Below are 26,288 nucleotides of genomic sequence, written 5' to 3' on the forward strand. Positions count from 1 at the left end.
AGACACCCAGCGTTCATTTTCAAAAGTATAATTTCATTTATTTTACCCTCAAGGCCTAAGGGCATTGAAGAGGGACTTCTATGTCGCTGCGAGAACTTCCGGCGTGAGTTACTATATAGGCTTTGCCAGAGTTCCGCGCTGCCTTTCTTTCGCCGCCAAGCAACCGTGTAGCACCGGGACGCCCACCCGAACGGCACTCCAACTTCATTGCACAATCTGTCGCGGGGACGACGTGCCGCGCTGTGTGCGAGCTATAGCGATGGTGACTTATTTCGAACAGGAAGGCCAAAGTAATCACTTCGCAACTCTGCTGCTCTACCAGTCTGACTGCTCGACTCCCGCAAAGACGACGTATGGCTTCACTGCACAGCTTGGCTGCTTGTGCGGCACCTTCGCGCAACTCTGGTAAAGCAAATTGGCTTGTTGGGCGAGTTGCTTGGACATTATGTTAAACAGCGCTAGAAACGGACAGGTTTGTCTTTCTATCTGTCCGTGTTTCTGGTAAAACCTATATAGTAACTATTCCGGCGTACCGCGGCGGTGGTTTTTGTTCTGAAGCGGGAGTTTCACTACGCCAGCCAGCTCGGGCCGTCACTGTCGGTGCCTGAAAGAGCGCCGACTCACTCCTCTCCTTTCATGTGTGAGGGTGACATTAGAATCAGCCTGCCATGACATTTGAATTCACGTTAATCCTATGCGGTGGCCAGGAGGAGGGTGGCTGCTTCTGGCCATACGGGGCTGGGAATGGTAGGCCCCCGTCGGTTGAGGCGAGGGCTCGCCTGTCGCCAGAGGTTGTACCTGTTGCAGGCCGTCATTGCACCCGCCACCGTTTCAGTGGCGGACGACGGCTGTTGCGACGCGCGTCTTTCTTCTCCTTTTTCTTTTTCTTCTGTATTTTCTCCTCTGTCCGCACGAGGCAGCGGAGGTGGCTCAGGAAAAGAGGCAGTAACAGGTCCGTGCATTTTCTTTTCCTTCTTCCTACATTCGCAACAACCCTCATGCCATGCAGACACGCCGGTGAACATTGAGGCGTTCAACGAAACGCAGTTTGTCTATGCGACGCTCGGTCGCCCGCAGCCAAAGCTGTCGCTCCATACTCGGTTCAGCAGCGTTGAACCCCTCTATTGTTTTCAACTTTTCTACGACGGATTTAAGGTTACCCCTTTGTGTAGGGGCGAAAGTATTGATGATATGTTGCAGCCACCCTGGAGAAACTAATGCATACACGCACCAGGTGCCTCCTATATCAAGCGCTAAAAGCTGCAGTGTTGAGCCCCGCATTATTACCTTCAATAGCTCATCTGTCAGCGACTGTCTGGTCACACTATAGCTGTCAATCGAATGACATCAGAAAAATAAAAAAAATCCAGTCTCCACCGGGAATCGAATCTCCATCCCTCGGATCCCCTGCCGAGCACTTTGACCAACTACGCCACGGCTTTTTTTTTTTTTTTTTATTATTGCATGGAAGTAACTGAAGCCTGATTTAACCAGGTCGCATCCCGCAACCTCTTATACACTGTGACACCAGCATTGCGCTCTCACTTTGTCCACACATCAAAATTCTGGGAGACATATACATGCATCGAGTAAAGGTAACCAGCCAAGAGGTCGATCCTTCAGCATATATCCCTCGCACCATAGCACGCTGTTCTCTGAACAGAGACTTCGATGAACGTAGTGGCTCTGTGCGGCGATCTGTCATGCGGCTTTTCCACAGGATAAACAGTCCCATGATCACAGAAAGATCACATGGAGCCTCAGAAGCTTCCCAATGTAGGAAAAATCTTATAGTATAGGACGCGATATCAATGTCCTTTTCGAGAGTCTTACCTGTCCAACCACCGCACGCATACTCCGCGGCCGCACTCCCGATCATAAAATCCACTTAGTCTGGGTACCCGCGCATGTGGGGAACTCTGGAAACGAAGGGGTCGACCGACCAGCTCGAGGTCTAACAAACCGGGCGGGCGGATCCAGAGGCCTTCGCCGAGGCCCCCTTGACTTTTGCCGAAATCACCAACCTACACAGAGAGAGGAGACGACGCTTCCCGCCTCACTATCCTGACCTTGACAGAGCGCAGGCCACCATGCTGCGTAAACTTCAAATTCTATTCTCAGCTATTCGGGATTGGCACTGATTACGGACGGGGACTAAGACCCTATTTGCCCCTATTGCGACTGTGCAGTAACGGCCACATTGGCACACACCCTTTGAGGATGTAGGGGAAGACCACCCCCTCGTGCTTTACTGCCAGCTCCCTCCGAGGAGAGCTGGGACCAACTTCTTACGCGCTTAGAAGACACAGCTGGCGCTTGTCTCGTGGGCCCAGCGCGTCGCCTCCACCTGGGGGCCACGCCAGGCCGACATGCCGTAATGATTACTCTTTTGGCATTAAAGGTTGTTTTTCTCTCTCTCTCTCTCTCTCTCTCCATTAAAGAATGCCCCCCCCCCCCCAAAAAAAAAAAAAAAAAACACTGCATCACGGCATGTACACAAAGCAATGATCTATAGTTTCTGGCTGTTGACACAATTGACAGTCCACTGACCATGGCACAAAAGTCCCTTTTGCACGAAGCCACGTTTTGACTGGTAAGGTTGACGTGCGAAGTTTAGAAAAGAAAGTCTTTACTGCTGACTGTATATACATCCATTGCACCTGCTTTAATACACTATTGTCTAGAAAGGGTAGATAAGGCTGCCAATATACATCGGTACAGGAAACAATGTGTCAATCAGAACTTTTGTCATCTGCCTTCCGAATACAGCTATAAGCTTTCTAAGGAAAACCTTACGGTGAAGAAATGGAATGTGTCGGCAACTTCCTTAAGAAAACCCCGCCTATGACCAGTGGGCGCAAACAAATTAGGCAAGTGAGCACTTAATTATCTATTAAGCACAGCTAGGTGGAAGGGATGGCTTGCTATTTTAAAAAAAGAAAAACCTTGAAACAAGCTGGTGAACAAGTGCTGAAAACCTGCTCCACCAGCCTCCAGATGGAGAAACAAATTGTCTCGACGCATAGGCTCCCGTGTAGAGCGCCACACAAAAGTAGCAGATATTCTATGCATGCACTGTACTTTGTTTCTTGCACAATGTAACCCCTGCGTGACATAGATAAGCTTCGAAATCAAGAAGACATTGGAAACTCGCGCTCGTACATTAGACAGCTCTCTACGCATCAAAGTTTGGGTTTGTCGCTAACTGACGAGATTGGAGAATTTCAGTGAGGCCCACTATTACGATACGATGCAAGGGAACCCCCAAATACTGTAAGTCTTCAAAGTATCACCTGATGAATTCATGCATAACAATTTCAGGAGAAAATGAATAACGGGTAATAACATATTATTTTACCGATTTGTTGTACTTTTGCTTCTTTAGTGAGGACCTCCGAGTCGCGTCTTTTTCCTCCTCACAACGAGAACATGCCGGGCAGCTCAGCACAAATGCGAGAATAGCAATACCGATGACAACATGAATTGGCGGTGTTTAAAAAATATTTTAGTATCGTGCTATGTGTGGCTTGCACGTTTTGCCTATTGTATTGCTTGTTCTGTTGAACTTCGAAGTCGGCAATTAAGGACAAATTAAGGACTTGTGTTAGGTCGTCAATTGCGCCACCAGGGCTGAAAGGGTGAAACATTACGTAAATTGCTATTTCATTACAATTTCAGCAAACAAAAAAAAAAGGTTTTGTACCCCATTGACCTAACCAGAACCCCTTTCATTTATCAAGGTTAAAAGACGCCCCCGAACTATCGCAAAAACGCTCAGTTACGCGCTAAACCACGATCACACTCTTTTTATCAGAACAGAAAAGGGCAATGTTATCAGCATAAGCCAGAATCTTAGATAGATAGATGAATTTATTGAAAGGAAAAGCAGAGAGGTTGGTCGGAATGATTAAAATCTGGCCTTTTACTCTGCACTGGGGAAGGGGAAGGGGAGAAGAAAGGGGATCATGATGGGTGACGATGTGGGAGAAGGTATATGGAAATATATACAGGCACGGCAATTTGTTTTACAAGCGCGAATCAAGTCCGGTGGCGCACAAGAAACGGCAAAGAGTCCGCACTGCCTGGACAGCCTTCCCCTTGTCGTGCCAAACGCCCAGCAGCAGTACCTCCTGCAGGGGCCTCTTGTCCAAACGATTCAAGGAAGCGGCTGGAACATTTATTTCACACGCATACACTGGGCACATCAGTAACATATATGGTCCACAGTCTCGGAGATGCCACAAGCTGAACATTCCGGGTAGTCCACCTGTCCAATTAAATGTAACTACCTGCGCATGAATGCAACGATTAAACGCAGTTTATGTAACAAGCATCATGATGGCACGGAATTTCACGTGGAACATAAAATGTTAATGTTCGATCGAGCCTTCTTAGATGAACGTGTCGGGCATCTGGCTGGGCCCAGTAAGCTGCCGCAGCCTTCCTCATACAGTTCATTAGAACAGGTGAAAGTGGGTTGTTGACAATGCATATTGCTATCGCGCGAAGCGACAGGGACGAAGCTGTTGTTGTTGTTGTGCCCTCAGATAATGGCACATACCCACGAGGGGAGTTGGCCACACGTGAAACCGTTTTTGTCCTGTGCTTTCATCTCTTCGTCCCTGTCGCTTCGCGCGGTTGCAATATGCATGCCATAGTTCATTAGAAGACACATCGTTTACTCTCTTGAAGAAGACACAGCTTTTTGTAGGTCATTGCTAAGGGCACTTTTTGCTTCACCTGCCTGCCTGTTCATTTCCATGGAGCCCGCAGTGGGCAAGGATCCATTGAAACATTATCTTGTGTGATAGCGAGAAGCCAGGCCACAAACTGTTTTGTTCATATGATACTACAATATAGGAGCTCAAGATACAACACGAATAACAAAGGCAATAGCGGACAGCCCTGTCGAACAGATGATTTAAGCAGAATAGGTTTGATGAAATTTTGATGAACAGTTAGTTTGGCAATGATGACAGCAGCGATGATAATGGTGGTGAATTTAGTTCATAATGATAATGAGAACGAACGTGATGCCCCCTGTGCAGCAGCAACGCTCAGGCTTTCGCATTTCTGCAGTGTAGATACAACAGTCCTCACGGATCTTTTTGTGGGTATACTGCACCGGGTGGTGGATTACTACAGCCAGATATTTCTTTTTTTTTTTTTTTCATTTACCCCACGCTTGTTGTGCAAGCTCATTTCATATGTGATCATGGTGACGCGCCTCTACCCAATGTATGCTACATTCTGCGCAACCTGTCGTCACATCGTGCCAGCACCACACCACCCTTTTAAGGCGAAATCTATTCTAGGCTAATGGAACAAAATCCTGTACGCGAGATTTGTGCGCAAGATTTGTGCGCAAGATTTGTGCGCAAGATTTGTGCGCGAGATCTGCGCGCGAGATCTGTCATATTCCGCGAGATTCCGCGAGATTCCGCGAGATGTGTTCTTGTCTAGCGTTCCTGCCGTCTGCAACAAACAAATGGCTAGCAGACGACGCGCCAGCTCCGCTCCAGTATGCACTTAACTCCGCCACCAACGGCGTGGCCGTCACTTTCGATATCACCTTATGCAGCAAAAGCGAAAGGTAGATGCCACATCTCAACGACGGTTATAGCCTGTTGTCGCAGTTCACTAGAGATGTACTAAGTAACCGCTAATAGTCTCAGTTCGACATGTAAATTTATTGTACCAAGGGGAACAGATATTCGAGAAATGGAGTCGACAATCGACGGCCGTGTGCTCAATCAAGTAAGGGAGAACTAAGCAGGAATAAGAAATCTCTGTAAGCAGACGTCATGTAGAATATGAAAACGTCATTTAGTCGTTTAACACATCAACCGTCACACGTGTACTGTGAACAATTTTTGTTGAAAAATACAGAACTGTTCTCTTCTGTTTTCTGCTATTTAGTTTTTCTGTGATTTTAGTTTACTGTGTTAAAACTAACAAAAATTTTATAAATTGATTAAAATTAACTTTTATATTACGTGTTTTGTTTTTATTAGTTTTTTTCTTTTCTTTTTTTTTTTTGCAGCGAAAAGAATGATTGTTCCTATATTTCGCATTGTTTTCTGCCTGTAAAAAGCAATAAAATTTCACGAAGCTTCTCTTTCTGTGAATGAACAAGATATTTAAGGCGAAAGCGTTATTAACCTCATCAAACAAATACCTATCTGTCGGCGCTGGCAATACTTGATGGCGCCCATAAAGTTTGTCTTGCAACAGGCGCTGCCACCGAAACGGCTAATGGAGTGACGGCATGGCGCATGCGTAGCAGATACCGCTGTAGCAAGAAGGCATTCTTCCTTGTCGTTTGGTTGTTGTTGTTGTTGTGACTGCAGGAAGAAGGAAAAGAAAATGCACGGGCCTGCTACTGGCTCTGTAGCTGAGCCATCTCCGCTGCCTCGTGCGGACAGAAGCGAGAAAGTAGAGCAGACAGAAAAAAAAGAGGGAGATAAAGACGAGCGCCGCAACAGCCGTCGTCCACCACCTAAGCGGTGGCGGGTGCAATGACGGCCTACAACAGATCAGAATTCGATGGCTGGCTAGCCCCCGCCGCAAGCTGCGTTGACCCGTCTCAGCCTCGTAGAGCCAGGAACAGCCACCCTTCACCACCTCCAAATTTGTCGTTTGACCCGCTATATGCTCATAGTCACCAATAACGGACCTCAATGTGAAGCCCCTAGTTATCATCTTTTGGGGTCAAAATTCTACGTAGCCGTTCTTGGGACAGCCCCTTCTTGGTTGACATATCATTTCGCTTCCCAGTTAGCATGAATCTACTTACTGTTTAAGTACGAATCAGTCTGCGATAGGAAATTTAGCAGAAGATTGTTCGCCTGCCAACCAAAGCTCCTACTGGAAAACAGCAAATTACTGTTTTTTTTTCGTAAACGTGAGCACAACTCGGGTAATGGCGTATAACAAATATCCTCTGTACAAGAACAGGATTTTTTTTAAATACCCATAATTTCACGCACATTTTTTACCGTAGTACAATTAAGACAGGATATTAAATGAGGCTTTATAGTAATAGCTGAAAATTTCTAAGTGGTCTGACTGTCGAGTCGGAACAATGCATTCTGGTAAACGAGGATATACGAGCTGGCTGATCCTATTCACTTCTTAAGGCTGCAAGGTGTATTCGAGAGGTTGCATTTAAAATAATTTGTATATGAGAATCAGCGGTGAACACTAAGGTGTCCTACGATTTGCTAATAATATTTCCCTCATCAGGAATCCAAGAGCGGAACTGCAGTCCATGTTTGGAAGACACAAAGGGACATGCCGCAATGCCTGGTTTAATTATTAATATACACTAATTTGATGTAAAGCAGGAACCTGTGCAGTAATCGCCAATATATAGATATTGCTTAGCAAGCACTTGGCTCCATTTTCAGGCCACAATGAAAACGTTTTGCCGCAAAGTTGTCTTGTTACTACATCAGAGAAAGCTGTTGAGCTGTTTCGAGTTTTTCCCCTAAATATGTGCACGGATTACAGCATCTGTCATTGCAATTACCGTTAGTGTTTATTTCTCAAACGTCAAGTTTTTTTTCATGTTAGTTTTTCGAACATTAAGATGACAGCGTCATGAAAGCCACAGAATGTGAACAAACAGGGTGCAGTGCGCATGGGAGCTCTTTATTCAAGTAGTCCAGATACTGCATCCTGTATGTCGGTAAGCACTGTTTCAGCTGTCTTTCCAGTGAGTTCTTTCAGCCTGTCGACCAAGCCAGCGCTACCTTGTAATTTCATCGCCGCATCTGCGGCTTCGCTGTAAGTGCAGGCACCCGTCACAAAATTTACGGCCTGGCACAATAGACCAGCGTTTCTTTCCAATAGCCCTTCCATTTCGGTGATGCCTTCCACGCTATCATCGGGGTCCCAAGAAACCATAAGCTTTGTCAGAGTGTAATTCCGTCTTAACCCCTGGAGAATAGTTTCAACAACGTCAGAATTAATCCCCCAGTATTCGCAGATGGCCATGTCACAAAGAGTGTCATTCAGAGCCAGTAGCTCAGAAAGAACACTCGCTATTTCAGGCGTTACAAATTCTGAGTACATGGTGAAGGTAGTTACAGAGCGGTTCTCTTTCAGAGCGTCGAGGACACGGACCAACTGCTGCTCGCATCCATCGTCTACGTGCATCAGATTCTGCACTTCCTTTAACGCTGTCGTTCGCTTGACCACAGAGGCGATGCCATCCGCGAGTTCGTCGAAGCACCTGTCGCTTGGGTAGAAGTGTAGCACGCGCAACGTGGTGCTTGCAGCCACAGCGTCGAAGAACTCTCGCAGGAGGTCTTTATCTACAGAGGCGGTGACGGCAACAGAGACCTGCGAGTAGTGCCTGTCCTCGCGCACAAGCCTGGTAAGCTGGGGCAGAAATTCCTGCTTCCACAGAGTAAGCATTCTCTTGAAGACGTCAGTGTAGAGTTCCTGTTCGAATAAGAACGACACCTGCTCCTCTTCCGTAGAGCAAGTGTCAAAAAGATCAATCACTTCCAATGTAGAGTTAACAGCTAGCGCATTCGCAATGGCTACCACAGTCCTTGACGTGAGTTCTCCTGCATCCGGCGCCAGTGTGAGCTTCTTCAGCGTGTCATTCACCTTTAGTGCTTCCGCGATCACTGCGGCCCCTTCATCGCCCCCGCATGAGTACCACAGACTAAGCTCCCGTAGGGATTTGGTTTCTCGCAGATAGCTAGAAATTGTCTCGGCGAAGGCACTGCTAATGCTGTCACACCGTAAGTCTAGGATTCGCAGGTTTTTGAATGCTCCGGAAAGGTCGATGCAAAATTGTTCGCTTTTGCAGTCGACGTTCAGAATTTGCAGTTCTTCCAGGGACCCCCAGTCTTCAAGTTTGTCGAAGGCGGCACTGAGCGCGCCTAGTGAGATATCCCATATGCACAACTTTTTCACGGATGTATTTGTGTTCAGAATGACCGGAATTTTGCGAGCATCTTCCGATGACAGCCTTCGTTGGTATTCTAGTTTGACGCATCCTGGGTAGCTCGGATCAGCGTCAGGATTGTTCACGGCTTGGAGTCCTTCTTTGAAGAACTCTTCAACACCCACTTCTTGCGGCATGGAGTCCTTACTCGGTTCTTCGGACATGCTCTCAACAGCTGTGGTGTGAATGAGGAAGAATGTTCGTTCGTTTTAATATTCAGGCCCTTAATTTACTAGTGTCGTTAGGAACACACATTTCCTAGAACAATCTTTTGCTCTTCAGAGAGTCGGCTTGTTAAATATTTATACGAAGTGTTTTCTAGATGGCTCGGAACGAAGCTGAATGATGCTTAACGACTATCGTCACTCTTAGAGGATGGTTATGTCCTCTATCCAGCAATGGCTCGGTTCATCCTGCGAAACAAAAGAAAAATGCCCAGATATCAATGCCATTTGTCATTTCTGTATATCTTTCGCGCCATAAAAACGGAAAACACACTTGACAGGGCTCGTAGCAATGCCTCATGCGGTCCAGTTTTAGCGCTGTTTCTGGTCTCACAAATACGATAAGGAATGGCTGCATAGCGTAGTATAATAAGCTTTGTCGTACGACCGTTATCAATAAGTGTCATCGCCCTTTCTTTTTCCACCTGATTGGCTGCATGAAGCCGACAGATAGAGCCATCACTTGTGCGCGCACATTATCTCCTTAATAATGTCTGCTGAAAGGCCATATGGCGGTCCTCTATAGGCTACGAGTCAGCAAATGCGTCATCGCGGTAGGCCAACACAGTGAGTAGCTCGCGGAAGGCTGACCGGATACCCTGTGATGTCTGACGTCAAATCGTTGCTGTAGATTGAGGTTGTCGTTGACTACAGGTACGATTATCCTTGTGTTATGCGGCAGCTGCGCCAGTTTAGTGTCGCAGCAATTTATAAAATGCGAGAAGTGGCGCCACAATTGTGTGACCTGCTAACTAAAGACTGCTGAGTACGAAAAGTATAATGCAATATCGAAGAGAGGGCTACAAGAAAGCGAGATAATGAAAAGGAATTTAGTCATTGTAACCCACATGGAACATGACTCTCATAGGCGTTTACAGTTATGGCAGAACACTCATCTTGAGCGCGGACTGCAGCGGCAGCAACTTGAGTCCCGGACTAGGAACCTCGCCCACATATCTCCCTCTCTTATTTCCCGATGAGGTTTTGCAATCAGCCAGTCCTCTTGGAACGCAACTAAAGATAAAATGAAGTGAGGCACACATACAAGATAACGTCCTGCCCATGTAAATAGATGCCTGGTAGACTTTCTTCAGGTGTACCCTTTAGCACCCTTTTCAACTCGAAAAGCACATTTCCAGCTGAATTTCTAGCAGAATTGCCAATTTCCAGCTGGAAAGGAATGATATTCCAGCTAGAGTTATTCCCAGTTGGAAATTTTTTGACTGGAGCTTGATTGCAGGTGTAAAGTTTCCAGCTGGAAATCTCAAAATTCCAGCTGGACATGATTTCCGGTTCCATAATACAGCAAGAAATAGATGTCATTCCAGCTGGAATTGCTTTTTCCCAGCTGGAAAGCACAGTTTTCCAGCGGGATAATTTGGGTACACGGTTCCATAATCCAGCAGGAAATAAGTTTTTTTCGCCTGGATGCCGCCTGCTCAACGTTGTCAACCCATGAAGTTGGCTTTATAAGTAGCTCTATCTGTCCAGGGCTTGTGCTTAATCACTGTCTAGTAACGAATGCATGTAGCGCGACTGAGACGGCAAAAAAAAACGGACAGGCTTGCTTGTCCCATCCACCTCACGTATTTTATCATTTCTGTCGTGCTGTGCATTCGTAATTAAGATATCGAACTGATTAGCTCAACAGCGAGTCTTGTTCATTTATTTTTCTGCCATTTGGGCTCCCAGAGTTGTCCAGAAGTCCCATGACATTAGTGTTTTTGCATTTTACTGCTACACTACGAAGGAGGGATGTAATCAGCAACTCCACGAATTCGCAGGAATAAGTGACATGAATCATAGAAATAAAGAATAGGAATACAAAAAACGATAAAGTGAGGCACGAGATATTCCTCGCGACGTGTGTGTTCATTCTAAGAGCACGAACCCTTTAACAGGGCAGAGTGTAAGCTTCTGCCACGATATATTCCTTCTTGTGTTTTCTATATATGCCTAGACCGTGTCGACGCATGGTTAGCAGTCAGGCGGTGGGAACGCATTTCCGACTGTTAAGATCTTGACTTCAGCGACTCTACAGTGCTACTGCAATCAGATGAGAAAATAAATTTGAACAGTGCATGGCTGCGTAAAAGCCTATATGCGGTGCACTTTCTCCTCTTAGGAGTTGGCTGCGCGCTCGAAGGCGCTCGTTGTTTACCACAGACCCGTAGTGTCAGCAACGGCTAATTGGTTGGCCATAACGACCGTCGGCGGAGACCTATCGATACTAAGGGTACCTTCGGAGAAAATGGCAGCCATCTACGCGGCAATATTGAAATGACCCAAGAAAGTCTTTCTTCTCCAAAGTACAGACCTGATACTGAGAAAAGGTGGCGGAAAACTTGGCCGAGGATTTATGAAATACATCCCTATGTCATTAAACTCTGGACTTCGATTCCAGAACCGACACCTGTTGTAATTGATGAATAACGCATGCGAAAAGCGTTGAATCAAGTAACAAATGCGCCGACCTACCAAAACAAGACCACCAAGTACGAGTAAGGTGATACGCATCAAGACCACATTCAATGCTTACTAATTACTGAACCGAACATTGTACTAACACCTCATGGAAAGCTTTACAATTTAAAATGACTAAACGTTCCGCCTGTAGTGAGATATTCAACTTACAACTCATTATTACAGTTGCTTTATTTCGTAATGTGAACGTGGAATCAATGTAAACTGAGCCATTTTTATCGGTAACTGGTGCAGACAAAGTAGGTCCTTTGAGTTTTCTATCATTCTTTACACTTCAAAGCCTAAATAATTATCGGATTCCGCAATGATGTTAGAGACTGCGTCTTATAATGGGGTTGAAATTTACCTGGGGGAAACGCAAGGGTAATTAGTATTCAGTAAGCATTTCTGCAGCGAACAGGTGGCTGCTTTTTGTTGGTATTACCGCTAAACATTATCAATGTCTTAAGCTCCAGGTGGCCTGCGTTTGCAATGAATGCTCAGTTGTGAGCACTACAAGATGTAGAGTGGTGGGGTGACGCGGGAAGTGATGTGCCCGTTAAACGTGCGCAGGGGTAACAGGACACTACACTGAAGAGGAAATGAAGTTGGCTTATATCGGTACAATACCATCTCCTGACCACAGAGACACCACTGGAGCGAGTTAGCGAGCTAGTTGGCCTTGCATAGGGAAGGAACAGCGCAAGGGACGGGACACAGAGACACGAGAAAGCACGAACACAAGGCGCTGACTATCAACTGCGGTTTATTCGACGTGCAACCCCCTGTTCTCTTCGCTATATAATATCTGCCTTTTTGCAATGAACCTCAGTTGATAGTCAGCGTCTTGTGTTTGTGCTTCCTCGTGTCTCTGTGTCCCGTCCCTTGCGCTGTTCCTTCACTACACCACTGGAGCTGAAAACAAATTTCTTGTAAAGTAAAAATAGAGCTAGAACAGGTGTTGCTACCACGGACACGACGCGCAAGGGATCCCGGTGTCTTAGTGCGCAGTAGTTTGACACCCCTGCAGGACGAAGAAGCACAGGGGAGCATACGGCGGTGGGCTCGTCTTATCAGGGCAGGTAATCCGGAAATATAAGGCCAAAGTCTGACAGCGATTATTCAAAAAACAGCACAGGTATTTTACCACTAAATTTGCGAAACTTCATTTAATGCCTACGTATCCACATACGGCGCTCAGCGTAGTAGTACAGGGGAGTTTCTGGCTGCTTGCTAAATTCATATGAACTAAGCTAGTTCTTCGCAGCGGAGATTGCGCGAGAAAAAAACGTACTGATACTCAGAGTTTCTCAGTTGTGGGATCAACGGCTATAAGACTTATTTTAACAAGGCCGGAACAGCAACCTCAATGAACTCAGCGATTACAGCAGACGACGAGGGAGAGAGTGGCAGATTGGGCTAGTGGGTTGTTCATGACGAAGACTGTAGCGCTCGGAAACACGGACAACACGATGAAGGAAACACATGCGCTAACTTTCTGTTGAAAGTTCTTCATGTTGTCCGTGTTTCCTAGCTCGAACCATTCTTCATCATGGACGAGGAAGAAACCAAAGCGATCCGGACTATGAGAGACGCCGTATCAGAGGGCTTCGCAAATTTAGACCAACTATGGTAGTTCCTAGTACCAAAGTAATGGATTAAATGCATGCAACGTACTTACTTTTTGTACCGCTTAGCAAAGAATAAAACGAGGCTCGCTGAAATAACTCTCTCTTCGAAGCAAACAACCGTACTACGAGCTTCCTTTGAGGGTATTGAGGCTGTCGTACAATCGAACGCATTATCAGAGCCCCGTATATACGCGCAGGTTGTGAGTTGGTCGCGAAAGGCGGCGGAAACAGGCCGATAGCGTTGCACGCTGACATGAAGCTGGCAATCAACGGTGCACTGTGCTTGCTCTGCCGATAAAACATCACCCTTTCGATACAACTGCATGGTCTCCAAAGTGAAGGGTGGGAGCACAGACGTATTATTATGAGGACGCAGCATAGCGTTGCGCCGGCTGCGGCATCACCCTCACCTCCGATGTGAAACTGTTAGCTGATTTGTGGCTCTGCATATCCTACTCGGTCAATAAAAATGTTCGTTTGTTTGTTTGTTGGCTTGAGAAAAACTTCAACGAGCGCTTTGGCAATAGGACTCGAGGTTTCGCGTCTACTGTGAAGTGGATTACGGGCTCATAATTCATAACGGACCGTGGTAATGTGCGAGGGTTTAATGGCCCACTGGATGTCATTATGTAACTGATGATACATCATGTGGCCTTGATTCGCCATGACTCTATTTGGTGCGAAGGATGACACGAGACAAAGGTGATGGTTGGTCTCTGGGGGTAACTGTTAGTGCTGCAAAACGTGGCGCTAATTACATAAATTTATTTCCACATTCGAAGTCACTTCGGCACACCAGGTACAAATCGAAGAATGCCTAAAACGTCTAATAAAGAGGAATAATATAATATAACATGCAGCTTATTTCGCGCATTCTCTGTGAAAAACATCAAAGATCCTTGACTCCACTACTTCTTATGCACACTATAATGAAAATCAGTTTTTTTTTTTTTAAGTCGATATTTATTGCCTCAGGGCATCAGTAGGTTATGAGATGAAGGATGAATAAATGAATAAATGAATGGAAAAAGGTTGGCTGATTTTATGAAGTCCAGAAGTGAGCGATGATGAGGTCCCTGCGTCCAAGTGACGTATGAGGCAGGATTGGTTGCTGAAAGGCCAGCTATTCTCAGGTGCCGGAATCGTGTTGGCTTGAGTGCTCCTTTCGCTCCTTTTCGCTCCTTTTAACCAAATCTTTCGATGAAATGCAGTCTCACTGGAACAAAACCAATTGGTTTCATGCTGTTTTGAGGCCCTTTTTACGTCACCAGTGTTACGATCCTTTATATTGTTTCTTTTTATTTCAGCACGCTCTTTTCGAAGCTGATATTGAGAAAAAGAATTCTTGGGAGCAGTTTGAATTACTAAACCGTGATGAGGTGAAAGCCCCTATCGCGCGGTGGTCCGAAGCCCTTCACTACGGCACCTCTTTCTCTCTGTTTTCACTCCCACCTTCGTAATGACGCGATAGCGTGAGCTAGCAGCCAACATATAAAACCCAGCTTTAACCGCACCGTATGTACGTGCCTGCGTGGCCTAAGGATAAAGTGAACGCAAGGGTCCTGACAGGCTGATTCTGATATCACCCTCCCATATGATAGGAGAGGCCCGAGTTGGCAGCTCCTGCCAAACGTAATGTCAGGAAGCCCTATATATACGTCTAGTTAGTGCTCGGCCATGTCAGCAGCCAGCTACCGCCTCTTACGTAACGAGAGCGTTACGGACGGACACGATTCGCCAGCATGAGCCATTAAAGGACACTTAAGTTCAGCCTTTAAGGGTATGACGCAACAGCGTAGGCTACAAACCCACATATAAAGCCCCGCTCTAACCAAGCCGTATGAACGTGCTTACGTGGCCTATTGTGAATGCAACGGTACTGACAGGCTGATTATGATGTCAGCTTCCCACATAAAAGGAGAGGACCGAGTTGACAGCTGCAACCACACGCAACATAAGGCAATCCTACGACTAATCAGTGCGCTGCATTGCACCACCTGCCAGCGCCATGCTCGTGATTTTTCGCTCGCTACACCGACTCCGACTCCGATGCCGACGCCTACAGCACCGACGCCGGATTTCCTGGTGAACAGGACCATTACCGCTATCGTGCTAAAAACAGATCACAGCTCTCAACAAGATGGAGAACTCGCCACACGGCTAAGCCTCCTTAAGTACGGCAATGCGAAAACATTCTTCTCCTGCTGCTGGTCTGGTTGTGCGCCTGTGCCCATATTTCTAATAGTTGTGTGGTACACGGAGTTCCGCCAACACCTGGCATGTTCAAACCTACTAAAGTAAAACTTCTTGTTGGGCTAGTTGCTCCATTACGATGTGAAAAAATTTCAATGCAAGCAATGCAGCCCGAAGGCGAAAAGAAGAAGGGACAGGAAAGAATGCTGAAGAAAGGTACTGAAGTAAAACTTTTTGTTGGGCTAGTTGGTTCATTACGATGTGAAAAAACTCCAGCGCAAATGACGTAGCCCGGAGGCGAAAGGAAGAAGAGACAGGAAAGAACGCCGAAGAAAGGTACTGAAGTAAACCTTTTGTTGGGCTAGTTGGTTCATTACGATGTGAAAAAAGCGCAAATGAAGTAGCTCAAAAGCAAAAAGAAGAAGGAAGAGGAAAGGGCTACTTCATCTGAGCTGAAATTTTTTTCACATCATATTGGAACAACTAGCCCAACAAAACGTTTTACTTCAGTACCTTTATTCTACAGTGAGCTCTTCGCTATGCTTTCCTGCTCCTCAGCGCTCTTTCCTGTCCCTTCTTCTTTTCGCCTTCGGCTATACTTATTTTGCGCTGAAGTTATTTCACATGCTCAAACATGTCTGGGCATGCAGTGGCGTCGTCTACATAGAGCTGTTAAAACGTCACACACTACAGCCATAACTATACCTCACCATATCTATGACCATGACTATTCTAACTATGACTCTTACTAAATACGACTCTGACCAATCAATTAATAACTATCATGATTAATTATCAGCGATGATTTCATTGTTATCGATCTCTGGATGAATGCCAGGTGCGAAGGAAGCCTGGTCGCACTTTTTGGTCACGCAAAGCATGGGACAAGAAAGGCTTTCGCTTTAAAAGAGTACCAACATATGGCACCTAGCGAGTCATGATTTCCCAGGATTATTACTAATTTATAGACCTCTTGTTATTTGATTTAACCGGACTAAATTTCCAAGATTCCAAAATATTTTTCACCGGTAGAATAATCAAACTGAATTCCGAAATATTGTAGACGACGTACACCTTGCAGTGCTTATCGAAGAAAAAGGCGGTAGAACTTTCTATTTAAACCAGCAGATGAAGGAGCTCTGGCCCACCCGTTTACGGCGCTCAGCCAGCTCTGCTATGGGTGCTTGTGTTCAGACACATTTGCCGCGAGAAGAAAATGAAGAAGATTCGTGGTGGTTCTGCACTGTTTGCGTCGCTGTTCGGAGCATCACTCCTCATTTATTTTTTTATTTGAAAGTACTGTTAGCCCTTGCGGGCTGTTACATCCTCTAGCTGTTACACTATGGGTACGTTTCGTAGGCTACCGCCAGTTCCTGGCGCAATTAATTTCCCCGGTATAAGACCACCATGATTTTGGCATCTTGCTTTCTCGCACAACATGCTGGTGGCTTCAGCTGTAATATTGGGCGAACATCGATGTCGTTTAGAAGCCGCTTATTGCAAGTTTTGATTATTATGCTTCTTAATTTTTTTTCTTTTCAGACCCACGTCTTTCAGCTGAACATAGTGAAAGTAAGTAAACGAATATATTCACAGTGTTGTTGGGTTTAGTTTAGTTTAGTTTATGGGGTTTAACGTCCCAAAGCAACTCAGGCTTTGAGAGACGCCGTAGTGAAGGATTCCGTAAATTTCGACCACCTGGGATTCTTTAAAGTGCACTGACATCGCACAGCACACGAGCGCCTTTCTTTTCGCCTCCATCGAAACGCGGCCGCTGCTGCCGGGATTTGATCTCGCATCCTTGGGCTGTGTAGTCGAGTGCCCTAACCAATGCACCACCGCGGCGGGGCATGCACGGTGTTGTGGCGACGAACTCTTGATTTAACTTGACTGACTTGATTAATGAAGTCCATAATAATTTTTATTAGCGTCCAATGGCTGCAGCAAAACTAGGGCGGTGTTGTCAAGGCTGCTTATTCCATTCGGAATTGGTATAGACCACGTAACATCGCAAAAAAAAAAAAAAATCTAAGTTCAAAGAACAACTTTTACAAATGCGGAATTCAGGTGTTCAGAGTCAACGGTTGCATTGTAAACAAATGCTTGTAGTTAACTTGGTAATATCAGAACGGCATACCAAATTATGTGCAGACTATCACAAGAAATGAGAAGCAAGACTTATATAACAATCTACCACGCCCGCTCTTGCCCATCGCGCACTGCGTCGACATATCAAGGATCCCAGTGCAGGTTGCAGCGTCGTAATAAAAGCATGCGCATAGCCCAATCTAGTTCCTTCGTCTTAGGTACCGAGGTATAGCCTTATTGAGAAACAGCTTCGCCCCAAAACCGCTTTACGCCAAATGAATATCGCCAACGCCTGTCAACTCTAGCATCACGAAGAATTCGTCTTCCACCACTCCGTTGGCGTGCACTAACAATCAACTATGGACGTGTAATGCTCTCGCTTCCTAATATTTCTTGTACAGTTGCAGAGATGATATCCCGATTTGAAGAAATACAAAGCGGTAAGAAGCCCCTGCAATGCTCCTCAAATGTGTCATAATGTCACACATTCCTTTAACGCCCGTCACTAAAAATAATTTTGATATGTCGCTCAGTGTGTACTGCGGTGTCTGCTCCAATTCTCGTGTGTAAACTAAGAGCGACCGCTCCTAAAGTGTTGAACACACACGCACACACACATATTGGAAGGGGAAAGAGGTGGGAGTGTATAATGTGCATGCCCTTCAGTGTTCCTTCATGTTTCCAGAGCCGAATCCGAAAGTTGAAGAGTGAGTAATCCTACTCGTAAGCATACCACATCATGTCGACAGTCCGCTAGATTCTCCAGAGCGTCGATTCGCCATTGTTCTGTTGGCCTAAATCCGCTAGCCACATTGCTTGGCCAGTGCTCAGTACCCAAAAAGTTATGCGTACCGTGCATGAATTTGCAGGCCTTCTCATGGCTGCGAAGATTTTGATGTAGACAAGACAAAACATGCACACGCGCTAATACTTCTGGCAGCGCATAGAGCTTCGCATTACTGAAATCGTCATGAAGCTTTGCGCCAAAGCCAGTCTTAAGTACTCAAGTGCTGGTAAGCTTAAAACTCTCTTGCGAACCCTCATTCAGTGCCCGTGTTTAGATCAGTATGGCTAGAACTGATGCGTTTAACAACCACTAAGCAGCATTCTTTCTTTTTGGCGGTATGTGGAATGTACGCCTAAGTATCATTATTCTCCGTAAATGTAAATGGATTATCGATGAAATGCAACGTCAGGTTGTTTGCAACAGATACAGTGACATGTCATTTACGTCAGCCACCCATTCCTTGCCATTGTCAGATCTGCGGGACAGCCCTTTGAGGAGGAGCGATGTCATTAAGGAAAAAACATTATCGACGCAATGCTGGACTATGACATCTGCGGGACAGCCCTTTGAGGCGGAGCGATGTCATTAAGGAAAAAACATTATCGACGCACTGCTGGACTATGACATCTGCGGGACAGCCCTTTGAGGTGGAGCGCTGTCATTTAGGGAAAAAACATCATCGACGCACTGCTGGACTATGACTCATGAGGCACGCCATGTTTGAGCGCCTTGGGATAACCTACCGGCACCCGACGCAGCTTGTAGCAGCCAGCGCAAACATTCCTGGGTACCGGTGTTTGTGTGCGCGCGTCCGTCGAAATTTCTTACCCGCAGTCGAAGCCAACCTGTCGTATCAGCCGCAGTCAACTTACGCGGCACTAGCCACGACAGCAGAGTGAGATGTGATAGGCGTTTTTCCCTGACAGCGACGGCGGCGGGGGTCCCCAGAACGAATTCCTCGGTGTCTTCATCACCAGAGGTGAGAAGATACCCTCATTTTTACTTTTTCTTCCTCACACTTGCAGTCACATTCGGAGTCATCTATCGCCTTCACTCTCAATTTTTGCAAAAAATCTTCACTTCTCAATAAATTTGCTGGCGCTCCCGTGCTCTTGCCTTCAGTTCCCGGTCCTCCATCACCCTCACATTCAGCAGTTTCAAGCATTCGTTCTATTCTCCCTAATCCCTTGCAGGCAAAGTAATGTTTACTAGGCCAAATTTCGGCTCAGTCGCGCATCGTGGATCTATTACGCTCCAAGTTCACAGTATAGCCAAAAAATGGCAGCTTGAAATAACGGAGGGAATACGCTCATGTTTTAACCGATCACTGGTAACTAACTTCCTGGTCAGTGTGGCATAGTTCTGCTAGAAGCAGCTAAAGTGAACACTGTTGGGAGAATCGGGGTAGTGAAAAGCGCAGAAGTTTCTTTTTCTCTCACGATGCCTTAACTAACCAGTCAGACACTTGAGTCGGGAATATTTCAACCACTAAATACTTACGGCTGCCAGTTAAGTAACCGCTGCAGTAACTAACCGGGACAACCTGCCCATCGCTGAACGCTGACCCAAGGCATGGAGATCAGATAGGTATAGAGATATGGATGATAGTCGGATACAACGCAAGAAAAAAAAATGGACGGGGATACTTGATCTCCGCCTGTAAGCTCCATCAAACTACCAAGCATCTGATTCACGGAAGCGGTCGACACTATGTAGGTTCCTGCATAGTCGCTGTCGGCCGCATGTTCACCTAAGGCGGCAGAGCCTGCGCTGAATATCTTGCGGCATAAGGACCAAAGACCGCCCACGAGGTGTGTCCAGCAGAACTGTCCTCAAAATAGTGCATCTGTAGCCTCTCCTTTAGAATATATAGCTTTTGTTCAGTCGCTGTCCTTGGAATTCTTCGTAGTGATTTTGTTTCTTGGTCTTTCCTAGATGATAACAGCTTTTATTGTTCATGGGAGAGTGATTTGTTGTTTTTTTCGTGATTATATATCGATCCTCCATGTTTCCAGAGGTGTCGTCGAAAGATGATGAGTGAGTAATCCCGCTCGTAAGCGTTACAAAGTAAGTAAGTGTCCTGTCCAATTAGTCAGGGCGTTGTAACGGCCTGTGTTCACCAGCCGCATAGCTAGCCCCGATGTCGAGTCGCTGGATGAAAAGCTGAGCATTCTGTGAACAAGTTCGCTGGTTTTCTTCCCGCTGCCCGGATTTCACGTAGGCGCAGTACGAAAATGCTAAATACCAAGCTATCTGGCCACGTATAGAGCCCCAGGTGATCGATGTCGACACGGAAACGTATTGCAAGGGTAGTTGGATGCTCTGTGAATTGCTTGACTTATCAGTGCGCTGATCCGGGAAGTCTATAGCACGAAAAGCCTAGGCCCGTTATCAGCTATATGAAGTGTCGCACTGCAAATAAATGTGACCAGTGCTGAGTGTCCATGCCCAACTGGACTTGTTTAAATGTCATAGCCCTTCCTTCACATAGACCAGTGACGCATAAAAAATTTTATAATCTCTGCCATCATACTGCTCAACGGCGTTCTTTTATTATTCGGGTCATATTCGAGTTGCGTTTCGTCTATTATGGTTGTTCTTATAGAGTTCACACCTTTCTGGAACATTATATATATACCAGTCGCTACGTTCGTACTTTGTTTCTGAGTTCATTTCAGCTTGTTATTAATAAGGTGCAGCGTGTTGTTGTTTATATTACACGCATCAGTTAAAATATTTCCTTGTGACCTTGCTCTGCTGCATTTATGCTTTTCATTTTATTGGTTTTATATTGTATTTTACTTTCCTGTGCTACCTTTTCATCTTCTACGATGGGCGTTCAATGGTGAGAGCCTTTAGAAGTATTTTGAATAAACTGCGTGCACTGTCGTCCGCGTTAGAGGTAGGAAGTACGCTGAAATCCGTACTCTCCACAATGGGAATAACCGGTCTACGCGGTACTAAGCAAGGCTGTCGCGTGGCTGACGCAGCGGCATGCTGTACGAATCAAAACGGAGTGCTAGTTTCCGCGATCTTTCTGTGCAATGTAGATATACCATACAAGCCCTACGAGGGGGACAAAACTGTTTAAACAATTAATTTTCGCACAGGCGCACTGCTAGGCTATGTCACTCATGGGGAAATTCATGATATAGAACGCCCTGGAATAGCCTATTACCGTCTAACGCACCTAGTAATGCACCGTTACTCAACACACCTTCGTGAGGCATTGCACCAGGAAGATACGACGGCAGATATCCGCGCTGACAGCGCGTTCCCCCGCTGATAAGATTTGCGAGTGCGTCCTTTTACCCCCGCAGAGACGACGGCTGGGGTTGCGAGGAGGTCTTCCTTGGGGTCCTCATCGTTGTCCTCGTCCTAGTACTCGTCAGCGCGATAGTGCTTTCACCGAGCAAGAGTGAGTATACTTTCTCACCTCGCACATACGATAAAATGAAACGACCCCACCCGCTGCGGTGGCACAGTGGCTTCAGCATGCGGCTGCTTTGTAGAAAAATTTCGGATCGAATACCGACCTCGGCGTCTAGATTTCAATGGACGCGAAACAGAATAAAAAGCCGCGTGCTGCGAGAGTTACGGTTTAACGAACGCCTGGAGGTCAGAATCAATTCCGAGCATTTCAAAAAAGTGGACTTCATAGCGCCCGAGACAATAAATAATACAAATATTAACTTACCGTAAGGTAATAAATTAATCACCGGGCATCCTTGTCGTAGAAAAGTGCAAACCACCTCTGGCATAAGCGCATGCGTCTGACAGCTTAGCGATATGGAGAACGCGCGCTGATCCTATCTTCAGTTGCTATTGTGCCAGCAATTGCCTGCGCGAAGACTTCATTTGAAGAGCAATTCGGCCGCCAGTCACCTTGCAATTAGACAGAGCAGGTAGGATGAAGAACAATCCAGAATGAGTTAAAGGCTTTGGAAAAATTAGCTTCCTGAAGCGGAGCGGTATTTATTTACTAGCCTGAGCATAGAGATTGCAAAGGTTGTCACAGGTTGAAACTGCATGCATTTCACTGTGCTTTCCAAAAGACACTCGAGTCGTGGATGAGAGCATCGTCAATTAAAACCTTTTAGGCTTTTTTGGACCTGAATTGCTACCTCCACACTGTAATATACAAGAACAGAATGTTTGCACAAACTTGGTGAATTTGTCCAGAGATTTAGGCGATACCTGAGCATATTTTAGGTCCCTGACTTTACATTTTTAGGTCCCCCTACCCGCCCTACCTTCCACGCATCAGGGTGATTTCTTTCTTTCGCAGTATAGTGCTGTGACAAGGATGTTGAGGTACATGTTGTCGGTATCGAACAACCTACTGTTCTCTCTTCACTAATCGCTTATCGTGGAAAGAAAACTACATTCAAAGGTTCAAATGGGGGGAGGGGTGGGGAGCACTCTGCCATATATGTTCTGTGTTTCTTCCCTTTTCTTAGAGGAGAAAGGGAGGACGAAAGCAACACCGAGAACGAACGTAAACGCATCGAAACCGTCCAGAGCGGTAGAGCCCCAAATTGAAACAGGTCATGACGCGAAAGCCACCTGGGGCGTCGAACGCAACACAACGCTTCCACAGACCAACGAAATCGGGGAGTCGAAGAACGATACCAGGGATACCAGAGTTCAGGATGACGACAGTCCAGAAGCTCAACCAGCACCGGCTGCGTTGGCACATTCGCTGGCGCCTTCGCCTGCGGAGACGCTGGTCGTACCAGAGACCCCGCCTGCTCCTACCAGCTCTCCAGTTGAACTGGTAAAAGAAGGGGTGGCAGGTCATAAAGCCGTTGGCAGGAAACAAATGAAATCGTTCAATTTACGCGCGGAGTCCTTGCAAAGAGCGAGACAACCGAGGAGCAGGAGACCCAGACTAGGTGCGAGACCAGCGACTGGCCTGCAGCCGGCAGAAGACACGGCGACACGAATAGTGAGTGCACTTTATTCATTGTGGTGCAGGCGTAGTCTTCAAAGAGAATACAGAATGCGTAGAATGAAGCGTCGATTTGAGTCGCGTCTATACGGCTGATGTCCTGCTGCCGTTAGTCTGTGAAAAGCAATGCTTGCTCTTTGAGGCACTGAGGTTTGTGGAACGGCAGTTATTCCATAAAAACAATAGCCACTGTTCCATTCTTATTCTTTCTAATTGAGAATGCATGCATAATTGAGTTCAAACCGTGCACTCCCTCGCACTTAGCGATTTGCACGTTTGTATCGAAGATGTCAAATTGTATTCTAGGAGGCAAATAAGAAGGCGAAGACTGTAATATGTTTTCATCCGAAAATTTGTGAATGATAGAGTCAGACCTACGGCAAGTTGATAAATACCAGTGATGTCAAAGGATACTGCGGCTAATGTTGGTGCTTTGGAGCGGAACTTTGCGATAGGATATCTGGCGCACCATCAGCGGCCTCCAGGCGTATTATTGTTTCTACCTTCGCAGTTTCGCCGTTTTCGCGCTGATTGATTCAACACTCATAACGTTGCCGAGTGCGTAAAGTATAAGTGAAGGCAAGCAATTACATCCTTCGTATCTTTGATTTCTCACGTGCAAAACAAAAACGAATACGCGAAGGGAAAGCTAGAAGCTTCGAGCTTAATGAAGCTTTACCGCTCTTCGCAGTTTCAGCAGCCATCACACAGACAGAAATATCCATGTATACACGGGTAAATATTTATAAAGGACAAAGGCCTTGCCTTCAGAAAGGAGTTCAAGAGCCATTGTCTTGCCCGACGAGTGACAATTCCAGTCTCGTTTAAAAAAACACCGGTTTATTTCCGGATAAACGCAAAAACATTCAATAAAAGGGACATCAAACAAAAAAAAAAAAAAACGCCACTGCGCTAGAGACATGCTGTCGACGTGCGCGACAATACACTGACAGGGATAAAACCGAAGGAGGGTCAGGGCTTTACCGCGGCAAACACAACACACTGCGGCGTGAACAGGGCGAGCGACAGGGCCAATGCACTAGCTGCGGCACAACGGATATTGCTCCTCGCGTGGCAGCCACTCACGCGAATACGTCTAGGCAATATCTACCTTGTCTAGGCCATTTCTGCAGGCACTCCTTCCATCTTCGTGTCGCCGGTCTTCTTTCCGTCGTCCGTGCACACCCCGTTGTCCCGTGACGCTCGCATGGCAGCCCCGCGCTGGCCTCCCCGGCGGGGCGAAAGCCTCGCCCCTTGCTTCCGACGCGCTTATCTGCCATCGTCTCTTCGCGGCTAACATCACGCCGCCAAGATTAGCGGCGCGCTCATGCGCACTCGCGCTGCCCACGAAACCAATACAAATAGGAAAACGTGCGCGTGGTTTAAAACGCCTCAAGGGGCTGCGGAGCCCCACAAGTATAAAGAGTTGTACGTCTGAAACAGCCGCAAATACAAGACACGCGTGCATACGTTCTGTGTAGGTGCTGAATTTTGCGGGTATTAATACGGTATAGTGTCGAGAAAATACGGCGTCGGCGTTGTGAGCGAAAAACAACAAGCATGGCGCCAGTAGGCGGCAGCTGACATGGCCGAGCACTAAATAGGCGTAGGTCTGCCTTACATCACGTTTGGCAGGATCTCCCTATTCGGGTCTCTCCTTTCACATGGGAGGGCGGCATCAGAATCAGCCTGCCAGGACCCTTACATTCTCAGTTAGACTCGTTACCCCTAGGCCACGAAAGCACGTTTATATGGCTTTTTATATGAAGCTTTTTTATGTCGGGTAGCAGCCCATGCTATCGCGTGATAGCGCTGACGCCGGAGCTTAAGTATGCCTCATCATTTTAGGAAGAATTTAGTGACAACATGAAAGCTGAAATTATCTCATTGATCACAAGCATATTTTTTTTTTCCTTGCAGCTATGGCGACAATTACCTAGCCTCATGTTACCAGAGTCTTGGTTTTACGCAGGTGGGCTCACTCAGGGCGGAGCCCTCGGAAGCTGCAGGACACCGCCAGAGCGCGGAAATAGCCTTTCAACGACTGGAGAAATAACCGAAGAAATAATCGCTTCGCGGAACTGATGCATGCACCTTGTCGTGTTTCTCCTGTAGCCAATCCTCACCCCTCTGCGGCGCACAGGACACCACCAGCTCGGGACGCCGCGTTTTCTTCGCGCCTGATACTATACTGCTCGAATATTACCATTTCACCTGTTGTATCCATGTATGCCGCTGCCATATGCAGACGTCTCGACAAATCAGTGAGCGTTTGCAGCGAATTTTGTAGCAGAATGTTTGAGGTCTAAATAAATGACGAGGATTATCAGTGTTCGTCGCTTTTTTAGATGCTAAAGAGGTTGTCTCCTGAGATCAGGAGATCTGAGTTTTTACACTCCGCTATAACGCCGTACGCGTACCTATACGCTCCACATGATCGCTCGTATGGATGCAGTTACTAGGCGACCTCTTGCGTCCACATTCAAGGTCTGGAAAAAATGGTCTTGAGTGTGTGAAGCCTCGACTCAGAGGATTAGCACTCATTTGTCTAAAAACAACAAAGCAAAAATTCAGAGTTTTCAAGCGTCGTCTCTGCGTTCGCAGTGCCAGCAGTCACCAGCTTCAATCTGCAGTGTTTGCAGGTGGCAAATAAGTGGGGGAAGGGGCATCCCCTTCTGGCGCCTTATATTGCCGCCTGATTCCCGACTTTTGCCTTTTGTGTACGTGCACCTGTAGAATATAATTGTTTGTTTTTTGGGTGCATCCACTTTCACTCCCACCTTCCTCCCTTCCCTTACGGCGCGGTTCAGGTGTCCACATCTACAAGTGTGACAGATACTGCGCCTTTCCCTTCCTGTGAACCATTATTATTATTAACACCCAAAAAAGTGCCTCGGCGTGCATCACATATATAGAGCATGGTAAGTCAATTAAAAGAAGTTATCTACCACCAGCGAAACCGGAGCCCTAGCATGGGCAGAACATGCAA

General features: G+C 46.5%; 1 protein-coding gene across 2 annotated transcripts; it reads right to left on the reverse strand.

Annotated features, from left to right (window-relative positions):
- Window positions 1-7,597: 7,597 nt before the first annotated feature.
- On the reverse strand, window positions 7,598-15,210 carry LOC146178264 (uncharacterized). Of its 2 annotated transcripts, none has more exons than XM_084579725.1 (2): window positions 15,165-15,210; window positions 7,598-9,375 (listed from the first exon to the last, which is right to left on the reverse strand). In XM_084579725.1, the coding sequence occupies exon 2, from the start codon at window positions 9,124-9,126 to the stop codon at window positions 7,654-7,656; it is 1,473 nt and encodes a 490-aa protein (XP_084435851.1). In that variant the 5' UTR covers window positions 9,127-9,375; window positions 15,165-15,210; the 3' UTR covers window positions 7,598-7,653. The 2 variants fall into 2 exon arrangements, with proteins under 2 accessions (XP_084435851.1, XP_084435850.1); XM_084579724.1 differs by lacking the exon at window positions 15,165-15,210 and adding an exon at window positions 13,331-13,574.
- Between the last annotated feature and the right edge of the window lie 11,078 nt (window positions 15,211-26,288).

Source organism: Amblyomma maculatum, chromosome 9 (genome assembly GCF_055883805.1).
Source record: "Amblyomma maculatum isolate TAMU_Amacu chromosome 9, ASM5588380v1, whole genome shotgun sequence".
NCBI lineage: Eukaryota > Metazoa > Arthropoda > Arachnida > Ixodida > Ixodidae > Amblyomma > Amblyomma maculatum.

What these genes read in the sequence shown, in the direction of transcription:
- LOC146178264 (XM_084579725.1), bottom strand. Translation starts at nt 9,126, where the DNA reads ATGTCCGAAGAACCGAGTAAGGACTCCATGCCGCAAGAAGTGGGTGTT.